Source organism: Octopus sinensis, linkage group LG3 (assembly GCF_006345805.1).
Source record: "Octopus sinensis linkage group LG3, ASM634580v1, whole genome shotgun sequence".
NCBI lineage: Eukaryota > Metazoa > Mollusca > Cephalopoda > Octopoda > Octopodidae > Octopus > Octopus sinensis.
In genome coordinates, this window is record NC_042999.1 from 43074544 (window position 1) to 43089243 (window position 14700).

General features: G+C 36.8%; 1 protein-coding gene across 4 annotated transcripts in view; it reads right to left on the bottom strand.

Annotated features, from left to right (window-relative positions):
* LOC115209221 (forkhead box protein N3) overlaps window positions 1-14700 on the bottom strand; it is a 418284-nt gene that overhangs the window by 19950 nt on the left and 383634 nt on the right. For all 4 annotated transcript variants that reach the window (XM_036500948.1, XM_029777488.2, XM_036500949.1 and 1 more), the window contains one exon: window positions 3520-3578. In XM_036500948.1, coding sequence (XP_036356841.1) covers window positions 3520-3578 — 59 coding nt within the window. The remainder of the gene's footprint in view (window positions 1-3519; window positions 3579-14700) is intronic.

Sequence of the window (14700 nt, forward strand, 5' to 3'; positions counted from 1 at the left end):
GTTTAAGTGATAAAAGTTTGTACAACACTTTTGCCACTCTCTCAGTTGCCATAGTAGGTTCCAGTGAGAGGCATGAAGAGGTGCTGAAAAGTTCCTGGGTATCACGAAAGGCCTAGGTAGAGGCCCAGCCTTCTGAGTTCTTTTACAGGGCTTAGAAAAACTAAAGGGCCGCTACAATAAGAGTGTGAATCTGAGAGGGGAATATGTTGAATAAAATCATAACTGATCCTTCTGAATTTTCTTTTACGTAAAGCCAGGTATTTTTCATCACCCACTCATATTGCAAAATAACTGGTACTATTTTGACTGCATGGTTTGTAGTCAAAGTAACTTTCTCCTACAACATCTGCTTTCGACATGGTTTTGACAAAAATAATGTTATTATAATTTGAGTTTTGAATAATATATTTCTTTACTACCCACAAGGGGCTAAACATAGAGGGGACAAACAAGGACAGACAAAGGGATTAAGTCGATTACATCGACCCAGTGCGTAACTGGTACTTTATTTATCGACCCCGAGAGGATGAAAGGCAAAGTCGACCTCAACGGAATTTGAACTCAGAACATAACGACAGACGAAATACGGCTATGCATTTCACCCGGCATACTAACGTTTCTGCCACCTCGCCGCCTTGTTTTGAGTTTTGAATCATAAGTAGCTCTCACAATGTCAATATTACCGATGTCACATACTGAATGTATGTGTTTTGTTTATATGCTTATTTTCTGCAGGAATGCATCAGGGGAAATCGATATCCAGCATTCTCGTTCACCTGCAGGGCAAGTAGTCTCACCTGGTTTGAGGTATTCTGTCTTCTTAATACTCAGCAATTTAAAGGGACTTTTCCCCTTGGTGCAATCTTGCAGCTAATATGTGCTTACACAAAACATACATACATAACATAAGCAATGCTGATATTTTATTTTATTTATATATATATATATATATATAGGCTATATTTATTTATTTATTGTCTTCATCTACTGTTTCATTTCAAATTACTGTTGTTTACTTTTGTACATCCAACCTGTATTATTTTGTTTGCCCGAACCCTAATTCTCAGCAAATCTTGTGAGTGCTGCTGAGATATTTAGTTCCTAGTCTAATTGTTAAAGGCTTGAAACTAGGTATTAGTATTTTTCAGTCAATAACTGCCAAAGTATTATGGTTCTGGTGTCTGTTCTAGGTGTACATTTTGTAGTATTTAATGAATATTTTATTTATCATATATATATATATAGTGGTGTATAATTTGTAGAAAGCAGAAGATACAACTGAATATCTCAGATGGATTGTAAGCATATATCCAATAAAATCTATGATGTTTCTTGACATTCCTAGTCATAAAAAAGCATCTGTGTAATCCTTTAGCTCTGCCCCTTCAGAGATGAATGAAATGAATAATTCCTTACTTGAATAATAAGGATATCCAGCTGTAAAACAATTGTGTCAATAATGTGTACTCATCTAACCCATGCTAACATATGGAGAAGAAAAGAAAAAATGGATGCAAAATAAATGAAGGAAATATAAACACTGATCTTTTTATGCATGCATGAGTGTAGTGGTTTATTTGTTAGTGTAACTGATCTTACACCTGGATGCCTTTACTGCTGCAAACAACTCAACCGTCAAATAAGACCTCCCCACTCCCTTTATCTGGTGTGTGTGCGTGTGAAGTAGTAAGTCAAGCAAAGACAAGGCAAAGACAGTTAAGTGCCTTGCTCTCAGATGCAACACAATGAACATATCAAGTCCTAAACTTGTGACAATGTGACTAATAGTCCAGCACCTTCAAAACTGCTGCACATCACAATCTAAAAGACAAATTATTTCTCTCACAACTGTTATTATGATATAGTGAAATCCATCTGCATGTCTGTCTGTAACATAACTACAGGTTTGGTTTGCAATCCCAACTCTCTCTTTCATTCTCTCCCCATATAATGAATGCACTCAGACACACAAACATATATATATATATGTATATCGAATTGAACCAGCCAGGATCCCTGGTCTGGTGGTACGTAAAAAGCACTATCCGACTCGTGGCCGATGCCAGCGCCGCCTCGACTGGCTTCCGTGCCGGTGGCACGTAAAATACACCAATCCAACCGTGGCCGTTGCCAGCCTCGCCTGGCACCTGTGCAGGTGGCACGTAAAAAGCACCCACTACACTCACGGAGTGGTTGGCGTTAGGAAGAGCATCCAGCTGTAGAAACATTGCCAGATAAGACTGGAGCCTGGTGCAGCCTTCTGGCTTCCCAGATCCCCGGTCGAACCGTCCAACCCATGCTAGCATGGAGAACGGACGTTAGATGATGATGATATATATATATATCATCATCATCATCATCATCATCATTTAGCGTCCGTTTTCCATGCTAGCATGGGTTGGACGGTTCAACTGGGGTCTGGGGAGCCCGAAGGCTGCACCAGGCCAGTCAGATCTGGCAGTGTTTCTACAGCTGGATGCCCTTCCTAACGCCAACCACTCCGAGAGTGTAGTGGGTGATTTTATGTGCCACCGACATATAAATATTGCTCAACAAAATTGCTTAAAACATTAAGCTATCATTAGTGAAAATAAAAAAATTTCTTTTTTTAAAAAGACTAAGTTTATTTATCACAAAATGGAAAGAAAATAATGAGTATTAATTCATCAAATTTTTTATCAGAAAAACTAACGAATATTAATTTTCCTTTGTTAAATTTGAATATATTACTTTCTTTACAATACAACTAATGTTTACACATGGTTGGTTGTATGATGCTCTCAGTAGAGCTGGGGGTGAATGCATCAGAGAAAAAGATCAGTTTATTTATAGCAAAGGGATCTCACAGGCATCCCAATCCTGAAAATGTTGAATTCACTAAAAATATTGTATACACAGACATCAATTGTCAAAATTTCCTGTCTGTTGTTTGCTGTATACTGTACTGTATATAGATATTTATATACATTTGAAACAATCTATTTCTGCATGCTCTTAGTGTTTACTACCACAGTTCACCTGCAGCATATGAAATCTACCTTCTCTGTTAGCCTGCCTTTGATCTCGCTACACTTTTTGCATCATCACCATCACCATCATTGTTTAATGTCTGCTTTCCATGCTGGCAAGGGTTGGACAGTACGACATGAAACAGGTCAGCTGGGAACTGTCCAGACCCCAACTGTCTGTTGTTGCATGGTTTCTATGGCTGGATGCCATTCCTAACACCAACCACTTAACAGAGTGCGCCAGGTGCTTTTTATGTGCCGCCAGCATGGAGATGTAAGTCCATTGAATTATACATGTTCACCTTACAAAATTTCCTGTTAGTCGTTTGTTGTATATGGTATATATTTTTACCTATCAAAGGTTTCGTTTATTTCAATATTGCTTCCCCATGTTTTACTTAATCCTTTGTTGAATATATATCTATATTTCAATGAAACAAAGTATCACTTATTCTGGGCATAAAACAATAGGTCATGCACTAATTAAAATAGAAATAACTTGCACACTTACGAGAAAGTGAAAGGCTGTTAGGGCTAAATTTGGGGGCCAGTGGCACGGGTTTCACATTGCTGCAATGAGAAAAATTAAAACAATGTTAGTTATAAAAGCATGAAGAAAAAAATAGCCAACAAAAAGGAAAAGGTATTAATTATTACTTCTAATATAGACATAAAAGTACTGAATTTTAAAGGGAGGGAATAATCAATAAGAATGATAACAACCCTCCCACCAGACTGTCATTAGGTACTTATTTTATTGACTCCAGAAGGATGAAAGTCAATGTTCACTGACTGAGACTGTATTTGAACCCAGAATGTGAAGAAACTCACAAAATTAAATATTGCAAGCAATTTGTCAAAAAAAACAATTGTTTATAATACATTTACAAGGCCTACAATTTTGAGAGAAAGGGTTGGCCAATTAAGTTGATCACAGTAACTAGGGTTGCTTTAATTAGGGTCTTCAAAACTCATGTCCATGTCACGCTGCCATGCAGGAATGCACTTTGCACACAACCTACACTTGATCTTGAGGAGTAAGCCCTTTGCTACCAGCAGAAGTAATAGTGCTCTCAACATTCACTAGTCCGTTCTTCTTCAAGTTACCACACTTTTAGAATAATCACCTCCACTGCTAATTTGGTTACCCAAGGAGCAAAAGCTATCAACTACTATTAGGGAGCTGTCTTGGTATTTGAGAGACTATTATTGCATGCTCATAGTGTTTACTACTCCAGTGCACCTGCTGCATATGAAACCTACCTTTTCTGTTAGCTTACCATTGACCCCTCTACATCTTTTGTATGTTCATTTGACTACACAGGTACACCATGCAGAATTTCTACCTGCTCCTTTACTGAAGGAAAAGCTTGACCATTTCCCCAATGTTATAAGTGTCCTGTCATTCTTCCAATTTACTAAAACTGATGTTTTCACTAAGTTTACTTTAAGGCCCTTCAATTCCAGATTTTGCTACCCTATCTAAAATTTCAGTTTCAGACTTCAGAATTTGCTACAAGAGCTAAGTGTAGAGTATACAAAAGTTCCCAAGGGCAGCCAATTTTAAATCATTTTATAATGCTTGAAGGATTATAATAACTATGGGGGCTGAGAACTGGGTCTTGATGTCCCCTCACCTGCACACTAAATTTATTGTTGAATGCTCTTTCATACATAGCTTGTATGGCCTTCACAAGCCATTCACCTATTTCTAGCAACCAAGCAAATCGATCAATTAGTTGCAGTCCTTGACTAGTACTCATGCATTCCACACATATTAATCTTTAGACTTATATATATGTAAACACCAACATTAGTTTGTCTTTTATTAATCTGTCTTTATCACGCTGCTAATTGTGTCAGACTTGATAAACACCTTCCTCATTAATTCTATACAATCCTGTTGTTGATTAGCTCTAAGTCATCTCCCGTCAAGAAAATCGAGCATCAAAAGTAATTCAACCATGAGAAACTTGCATCCCCGCCACCCCCAGATAATAGTGAGATCTAGGTTAACAAAGACAGAAAATTTATCATCTTTTTACCCCAAGGAAGAGAATATCTAGTACATCATTATCCAATGTGTCATTTTTTTTAAAGATGATAAGGTTTGCATCAATGAAGATTTTGACTTCTATTTCTAGCAGACCAAGTGACAACATAAGGGTTCCCTCCGCACACTTATGGTAAACAGGTAGGCTGTCAATAGCCACATACCTGAAACACTTTGGAAATGTGAGAAGAGGGGTGAGGGGGATAGATAACATGAGAATGATACTGTTGAGAAAGGTGGTGGTGGTGGTGATGGTGGTGGTGCTACTGTTTCTTAGCTGTGACATACTCAATTGTACTATATATGCCAACTCCATTTTCAAGGAAGATAATGAGGTCACCGACAACAGCATTAATTGATGCTGCCATTTGTAGTTTGTCAACTTCATTAGGATCATCCTTAGCAGCAGCAGCAGCAGCATTTATAGTCAAGCAGTTAATTAGTGACAGTATATTGTTCTTGTTCAACTCGAGGTCAAGAACTGTTTGATTGGACCTATGATCAGTGGCATTCCAGCCATGACTCTCTGGTCTGTTTTTTTAAAGAGAGTGCATTATCTAACAGGCAACGTGTCCTTCAATCAATCTATTAAGATAAAAGAGTGTAAATTAAAGAAGATTTGGATACTACAAGATGTAGCAACTATACAAAGCACTCTTCTTGACTTGGTGTAGTAGTAGTAGTTGTTGTTGACTGGTAATCAACAAGGTTTGCTTTCTCTATTGTCAATAGTATCAACAATACACCGATTACAATGGAAGTGACAAAATGGAGAGGTGGAGAAGGAAGAGGTCGTCTAATTCATTAACCAGCAAGAAAGTCTTCTAATTTGTTAATTGGCAAAGAGGTTTCTAATCTGTTAATCACTATTCAATTGTTTCTGTGATTTCCAACTTCACCTAAAACAACTAAAAACTTCCACATCTAAATATCAACACAACAACCAGTACCAACAGCACACAAAACAGCATCAACACTACCTTAAAGTGTGTGCATGCATGTATATGTGTATGTTAATATCAAACAGTGGCTGCCATCCAGACAATGGGCAGGGCATGTCTCCAGAATGGAGAACCACCGCCTTCCTAAGATTGCCCCCTTTGGCGAACTCTCCTCCGGCCACAGTGTGAGAGGAGCACCGAGGAAGTGCTACAAAGACAGCCTCAAGAAGTCTCAAATAGCATGTCATATTGACCACCAATGCTGGTCAGACCTAGCTGCGGACCGTGATGCCTGGCGCCACACGATCATCAGTGCAGTCAGCTAGTTTGAGGTACAAAGAAAAGAAGCGCTTAAAGACAAGAGACGCAGGAGGAAGGCACGAGCCGCCTCTGACACCACACTGGATGTTACCTTCGTCTGTGGACACTGCTCACGGACCTGCCTTTCCCGTATCGAACTTGTCAGTCATGAGTATGCGTGCGACGTGGACAGCCTTCCTGATCTTCGTTCGCGAAACCGAGCCATGATATATGATATGATGAGGAATATCAAACAGTGAGAATGAGTGCTTAGTGCTATATTGGTAGATGGATATTCTTTATTTGTGGATCAACAAGGCTACCAATGGTTTCATGTAAAGAGGAATCTTTCAACAGGTGTAGCTTTGTGTAGTCTCGTCCAAAACGGAGATGAGTACCAATATTCCCATGTCGCAAGCTTGATAATTGTTAAGAGACTCATCTTTACATGAAACCACTAGTCGCCACGTTAACACACAAATAAAATGCACACACATGCATACATATATGAATGATACATGCAAGGGCAGGGCTGATAATCAATATGTCTCCCACAGAAAACAAAGACCGAGTCTCTGAAAGCTTTCTGAAAACAAAGGAGCTTTGTTATAATTATAAGCTGTGAGCTATACAGAACACCACAGCTTTAACCCTTAAGCATTCAGATTACTTTGTCAAGTGTAATGCTTAATTATTCATGTTGTTTTGAATTAATCATGCAAGGTCTTGTAGCTTTGAGATTTCAGTGATGTGATTGTTTATTTTTAGAATGGCATTGTAAGGTAAGCGTGAAATGCTGGATTCATTCAGTTTAAATGTAAGAATATTTTGAGCTGGATATGGCCGGTTTAAATGCCAAAGGGTGAAGCCCAGAAATCTCATGTTAGTCTTTACTCTTACTCTTTTACTTGTTTCAGTCATTTGACTGCAGCCATGCTGGAGCACCACCTTTAGTCGAGCAAATCGACCCCGGGACTTATTCTTTGTAAGCCCAGTACTTATTGTATCGGTCTCTTTTGCCAAACCGCTAAGTGACGGAGACGTAAACACACCAGCATCGGTTGTCAAGCAATGCTGGGGGGACAAACACAAACACACAAACATATATATATATATATATATATATATATACATATATATATACACACACACACACACACATATATACGACAGGCTTCTTTCAGTTTCCGTCTACCAAATTCACTCACAAGGCATTGGTCGGCCCGAGGCTATAGTAGAAGACACTTGCCCAAGGTGCCATGCAGTGGGACTGAACCCGGAACCATGTCGTTGGTAAGCAAGCTACTTACCACACAGCCACTCCTGCCTTGTAGCTTTGAGATTTCAGTGATGTGATTGTTTAGTTTTAGAATGGCATTGTAAGGTAAGCGTGAAATGCTGGATTCATTCAGTTTAAATGTAAAACGGGTAGAATATTTTGGGCTGGATATGGCCGGTTTAAATGCTCAAAGGTGAAGCCCAGAAATCTCATGTTAGTTACATATGTTACAACAATGTGTTTCAGTTTATTTTGGCTGTAAAATCCTACTTGCTCACATACTTCAGCTTCAGTTAAAGCTGCCCATGCTAGGATCAAATGGATTGCTGTTTCCTCCTGCTCCCCACAGATGTTAAACACTTGTTTCAAGGTAAATGCTTCTTAACATGAATTATTATTGCATTCTGTTCTATTTTGGCCTAGCTGCCATAAACATTGCCTAAAATGTTCATTTCATTGTAGATATCTAAATTTTATTTCCTATATGAGACAGAAGCAAAAAAAAAACCAGCCTATTAAATAATAGTATGGTCAGCAGGTTGAACGATTACACTTGTACAGTCATTTGTTTATATGTCCTAGTTTTTTTATGCAAGTATGGGCTACATAAATATATTATCGAGGCATCGTTTTAAAACTGGATACCCTTCCTGATGATAACCCCTATCTGTTTTTCAAGTGAAGGATATCAAATTCTACACGTGCTCGAAGATGCAAAGCCAGTAGATAACCAACTGACAGGGAAATGACAACAATGACCCCAGCCATCACAAAGCAATTTTAGGGGACACGCAAATAATAACAAACACACAGATGCACATGCATCACATATAAACCTTACATATCTTACATAAAATCAAAAATTAGTTCATGGAAAGTGATTTTTTGGGGGGAGATATGGCAGTTAACTTTTGCAGGATAAGCAATTTCATAAATACTTCTGTATTAAGGGCAAAGTTAGTGGTGATGAAGGTGGAAGAGTTAAGTAAAGAGAAGAGCGAGGAAGAAACAGCTGGATGCGTAGGAGACTAATGAAGAGATGTAAAAGGAGAGTAGTGAGAAGGGAAGTAAACAATGAAAAATAAACAACTTTCTTGTATTGGATGCATACACAAACTAAGAAGAACGGTGGAAGTCAAAATGACATCTATCACAGACAAAAATTTCAGCAGAAGAATCCACACAACATAGAAGGTGTGTGTGTGTGTGGCTACTTTTAGATAAAATAAAGTATTCCAACTATATGATGAAAATAGGAAAAGCTCTTTAATAAAAACAAGGGAAGCTTTTGAAATGTGTGATAAAAAAAAAAGTTAATGTGTGTGTTGTGCATGCACCTTTTGAGAGAGAGATACAGAGAGAGAGAGAAGAGAGCATGTCACCATGCTCAAATAGTACAGTCAGTCTGTCTTTGTAAGCCATTGCAATATTTTCCAACATATGTGTGCAAACACACCATTTCAAAAGATGTATACAAGTAATTACAAATGCATACTCCTTTGAGAGAATGTGCATGTTGCTGGGTACTTGCACATGAATGATGCATGTGTGTATGTATACAGATCTACGTTTGGGTGCTTTTTAAATATTTTGAATGCATTAATCCAAAGTGAAATTATACACCCACATGTATGTGAATGATGCATTTACTGCAGGTATGTGCATTTACATTGCACACATACATACCCTTCATGTATACTGAATGACTGCTGGGTAGGTAGGAAATTACAAACTGCACCACAAAGCCTATATATGTGTTTTGGTGCACAACACGCAATGAGAAATCCCGAAAGTTAACCAAAAAATTACGTTACACTTGAAGGAGACAAAAATATAATAATATAGAGAACAGCAATATAACAAATAATAAGACATGAATAGCTACAAATTTTGAATACTATAAAATAAAATGATAGACATCAATATAAAATATAATATGAAGATAAGAATAAAAAATATAAAATAATACAAAATTCAACGCAGAATACAATAAATTGAAATACAAAGTAGAATACAATAAAACAAAATTGGAATATGGTAAAATAAATAGGATATGAGCAGAGGAAATGAAATAAACAAAGTCGGTGAATATGATTTAAGAAACAAACAATTCTTTGTTTTCAAATGTTGTATTCTCTTGCATATTGTTATAATGACTTGTGAGTGTGTTTGTGTAAGATAGGAGGGATATTATCTGACAAAGCAGAAATGGTTATCTCCAGCAGAGAACAGCAAGAACAAGAATACTGCAAGATAGCTTAAAGAAAATAATTAAAAAGTCAAATTCTTCAGTAAATGAAAAGTCGCTGAATTAAGGTCAAACATCTTTGTTTATATTTATTTCATGTCGCAGTTGATGAATAACAGCTTTGTTAGTTTCCAGCGAACCAACCACTGGTTCATTGCATTTCTGATGGTGAGAGTGACAAAAGAGTGTCTGCAATTCACTGCAGAACAAATATCACAAAGAACTGTTTCAACAGCACCAGTTTTTTTAGTATTTTTGGTGATGCATGCATGCATCCATCGATCCATCCATCCTTCACCAGCAACGTTGCCTCCAATTTTTTTTTTTATGTATGTGTGCACAAAGGTTTGCTTGTGTGCAAAATATATTTTTCTTTGCAAAATATGTATGCATCCGTGTAAGTAACCATCTTCAATTAAAAAAAATTTGGTTTCATCATATAAAAACCTTGTTTGTCTGTGCCAATTTTTGCCTGTGTCTTCCAATTTTTGTGTTTATCTACAATTTGTATAAGGTGTGTACGTGCACAATTGCACAGCTTAGCAGGATAACTATTCACCAGCATACATTAGTGAAAAATAAACATGTATATATGGTGTGTAGTTATGTGATATAAAACACTTGCTTCTCAACCACATGGTCCCAGGTTCAGTCCCACTGCATAGCACCTTGGTCAAGTGTCTTCAGGTCAAGCCTCAGGTCGATCAAAGCCTTGTCAGTGGATTTGGCATATGGAAACTGAAAGAAGCCCGCCATGTATGTGTGTGTGTGTGTGTCTTTGTGTTTGTGCTTGCCCCCTACCTTCATCGAAGCAATGAAAATATTTTGGCAAATTAAATTTAAATGTTGAAGTGAATCTAACGGCTTTTCTGTGTTTCTTAAATGGCTTATAAACACCTTCCATGCTGCAATTGTTTTATTATTATTATTATTATTAAGGTGGCAAGCTGGCTGAATCATTAGCACACCGGGTGAAATGCTTAGCAGTATTTCATCTGCTACTACGTCCTGAATTCAAATTCTGCCGAGGTTGACTTTGCCTTTCATCCTTTCAAGGTCAATTAAATAAGTACCAGTTACGCACTGGGGTCAATGCAATCGATTTACACCTTCTCACCAAATTTCAGGCCTTGTGCTTATAGTAGTAAGGATTATCATCATCATTATCATCTAAAACTGTTTGATTCAGATCCATGTGATTTTTAAAGTTTCATGGGCCCATTTCTTTCAGGTTTAGATTAACTAAGAGACAGGTTTCTGTTAGAGGCCCATGAAACTTTAAGTCATATGGAGTCCAATCAAACTGTTTTGTCTGCAGTATTTCGTCTGCTGCTACGTTCTGAGTTCAAATTCCACCGAGGTTGACTCTGCCTTTCATCCTTTCGGGATCGATTAAATAAGTACTAGTTACGCACTGGGGTCGATATAATCAACTTAATCTGTTTGTCTGTCCTTGTTTGTCCCCTCTGTGTAGCCCCTTATGGGTAATAAAGAAATAAGTATCATTGGCATGCCAGGAAATGCTTAATAGTATTCTGTCCATTTTTATGTTCTCAGCTCAAATTCTACTGAGGTCAACTTTGCTTTCCATCCTTTCAGCATTGAAGCTGACATAATCAACAAAAACCTATCCCATGAACTTATTGGCCTTGTGTGAAAATGTGAAACCAATATTTCAGTAAAATTATTCACAACAATATGTAGCAGGTCTACACTTTGATTTGAACCTGCGACTTGTTTTTGATTGGAAAATTCTTTGTAAGCAACAAGAATTTTAGCAGAATGAGTAACCATATCAGTAAAATTCTAGCCAATAAAAGCATATGCAAATAACTACCAGATTTGAGTTATGATGTCACCACAGATCTGTCCAATCAGATATGAAGAGAAAAGCAGAGAACAGCGGATGGGAACAGCCAGGCATTATTTTAAGCAATGTTCAAATTCACCTGTTATTTGACAACCAGAATAGTCAACATAAAGAGTCAGCAACAAAAATGACTGAAACTGCTACTAACTCAAGAATTATATTACAGCAGAGGACACTTGCATTCATTCACTCATGCATCCACACGTATCTATAGAACCTGTTCGACCAAGCCTCTCCATGAAAAGAACATTCTGTCATTCCTACACTGGACTGGTTATTCCAATACAATCTCTCAAAAACATGATGAATTGAAAACAAAAGACTTCTCTCATCCATACACATCTTATTGCAACCCTGGTTTAACATCAAATACAAAGAGATTTGATAGGTTGCCAGATGCAAAAAACTTTGGAAATGAATCACATATTCATCTATTCATGTATAAGAGAACATTTTAGGCTTTTTTCTTCTTTTTTCTTATAGCTTTAGTATCATATGTACAAACTACACATAACAAAGACATCAGCTATTGTGAATGAAAATTTTGTGTTGGTGAATAAATTAATGTTGCTCTTTACATTCCCTCTCCATGTCTCCTCCCACTCACCATCACAACATTCTTTTTTGAAAAAAATTCAAACATACACAAGTACACATCAAGTTTTATGATACATAATTGAATACTACCAACATCAGTTGGTGTCTATATAATTCCTGCTTGATACGTATATATCCATAGAAAAGATGTAATGAAAACAGAAATATATAAGAGAACTTATAATGAACATTATCTTGCATGCTTATTTAGCCAGTAACTGAAACAAATAATAAAAGTAATATGATTTAATAATTAAAATATTAACAAAGTACTCTTTCACTACATATTATTTTGAATAAATATTTTCAGAAAACCCATATAAACAAAAGGATTTCTTATAATGAGAATTATCTACCCTTTCTTGCACTTCTATTTTGAAAACAGTTTTGCAGGCAGAATCTGTAATAGAATTGTTCAAAGATTTGGTTGAACACTGTAAACTCATGGTTAGTTCTCAATGAACAGAGTTTATAACAAGTCTTATAATTCGTGGTTGCAGCCATCTGCATCTCTCACTAAACGATCGCCAATAGGCCAACAAAGGAACTTAACCTGTTAGCAATAGCAGTTGAATAAGTCTTTCAAATTACAACATACTACCTCCAAAGAAAAAGGGGGATGCTGGTTAATGTGATATTGGATGTAAAATATTTGAAGAAAGAAAAGAATGGGGGGGGACTGTACAGCTTTTATGGCTATTTAATCAAGGTTGATCTGAGGTTCGACAGCAACCAGCAAGCTGTGGTGTCATAAAACTCTGCTACAGCAACCAAGACAGTGCTCAAGCTTGACAAAAAAAATTCGGTCATTCGGTCATTTGTGTTATGTTTATCTATCTATCTATCTTAGGATGAGATGATGAAGTATATTTACATATTACTGTTTTAAAACAGATGCTGCTAATCCTTACCTACTTTTCAAGAAAGTAGTAGTAGTAGTAGTTGGTATTATTATTATTATTATTATTATTATTATTATTAATGAAGTAGTGAGCTGGCAGAGCCATTACCATATCTGGCAAAATGCATAGCAGCATTTTGTCAGTCTTCACGCTCTGAGTTCAAATTTTGTGAAGTTTTTTTTTTTCTTTTAGCCTTTTAGTTAATAGAATATGTGCCAGATGAGCACTAGGGTTGATGTACTCCACTTAACCTCTCCTCTGAACTTGCTGGCATTGTGCCAAAATCCGAGAGCTCTGATTATTAAGACGGTTAGCTGGCAGAATGGTTAGCATGTTGGGTAAAATGCTGCTAAGCATTTTGTCAGTCTTTGCATTTTGAGTTCAAATTCCATCGAAGTCAAATTTGTCTTTCATTCTTACAGCATCAATGAAGCAAATATAAGTTGTACACTGGGGCCAATGTAATCAAAAAGCCCCTTCTCCATAGAGTTCAGGTCTTGTACCAATGGTAAAAAGTATTATTATCATTATTACCTCCACCTTAGCAAAGGTGGAGGTATTGTTTTCAGTAGTATTTGTTTGTTTGTCTGTAGACAAGGTATCTCAAGAATTGCTGGATGGATTCGGATGAAACGTTCAGGGATGTTTGGCCTTGTGACTGGCACAAATGGATTAGATTTTGGGATCAATCAGGTCCCGGAAAAGGATTCTGGATTATTTTTCCTGTCTTTTTACTTAATTTTTGAGAGTAGTCAGATTCATTTTTAGTATTCATGTTTGTGATAGCAGTCGAGTTTATTTCAGATATTCTCATTTTAAAAATCAATCTGGCTAATCATTGAGAGGACATTGGTGTTGCCTTGGTGGAGGTTTGCACTCCCTAAGTGCTTTTGTTATTATTATTATTATTATTATTATCATTATTGAATAAAGAGAGCAATGCATGCCATCAAAGTGACACTGAGGAACAAATGTACGAAGTCTAATATACCCATCATAACTATCTGCCTGATAAGGGTACATGCATCACAACTATAGCTAATGATCTCATATTGAGATAAATAACACATGGGTGCAGGTGGGGCCCACTTAGAATTTTCTTGAGGTCAAGTAGCCCACTTCACTCAAAAGGTCCCTGAATAAGGTTTGTTTAAGGATAAATGAATTATTATAATTATTATCATTATTATCTGAAAACAGCTAATGACTGATTTGTTGACAGGGTAAAACAACAAAACAATCTTCACTGTTTGGTGCTCAGCACTTTTTATTCGGACACACACACACACAGACATACATACAGACATTTTCACAGTGAAGAGCAAGAGAAAGTATTTGCTGCTAAGAGTATACTGCTATTATAAAATGAATTATGCTGATAATAGAGGCACAACTAATGAGTAACAATAACTGGACTGAACAAGTGACTAACATGTAAATATTGTTGTAACAAGATTAACCACAAGATAGCAAAAATATATTAAAACCTGCTAATCACAACA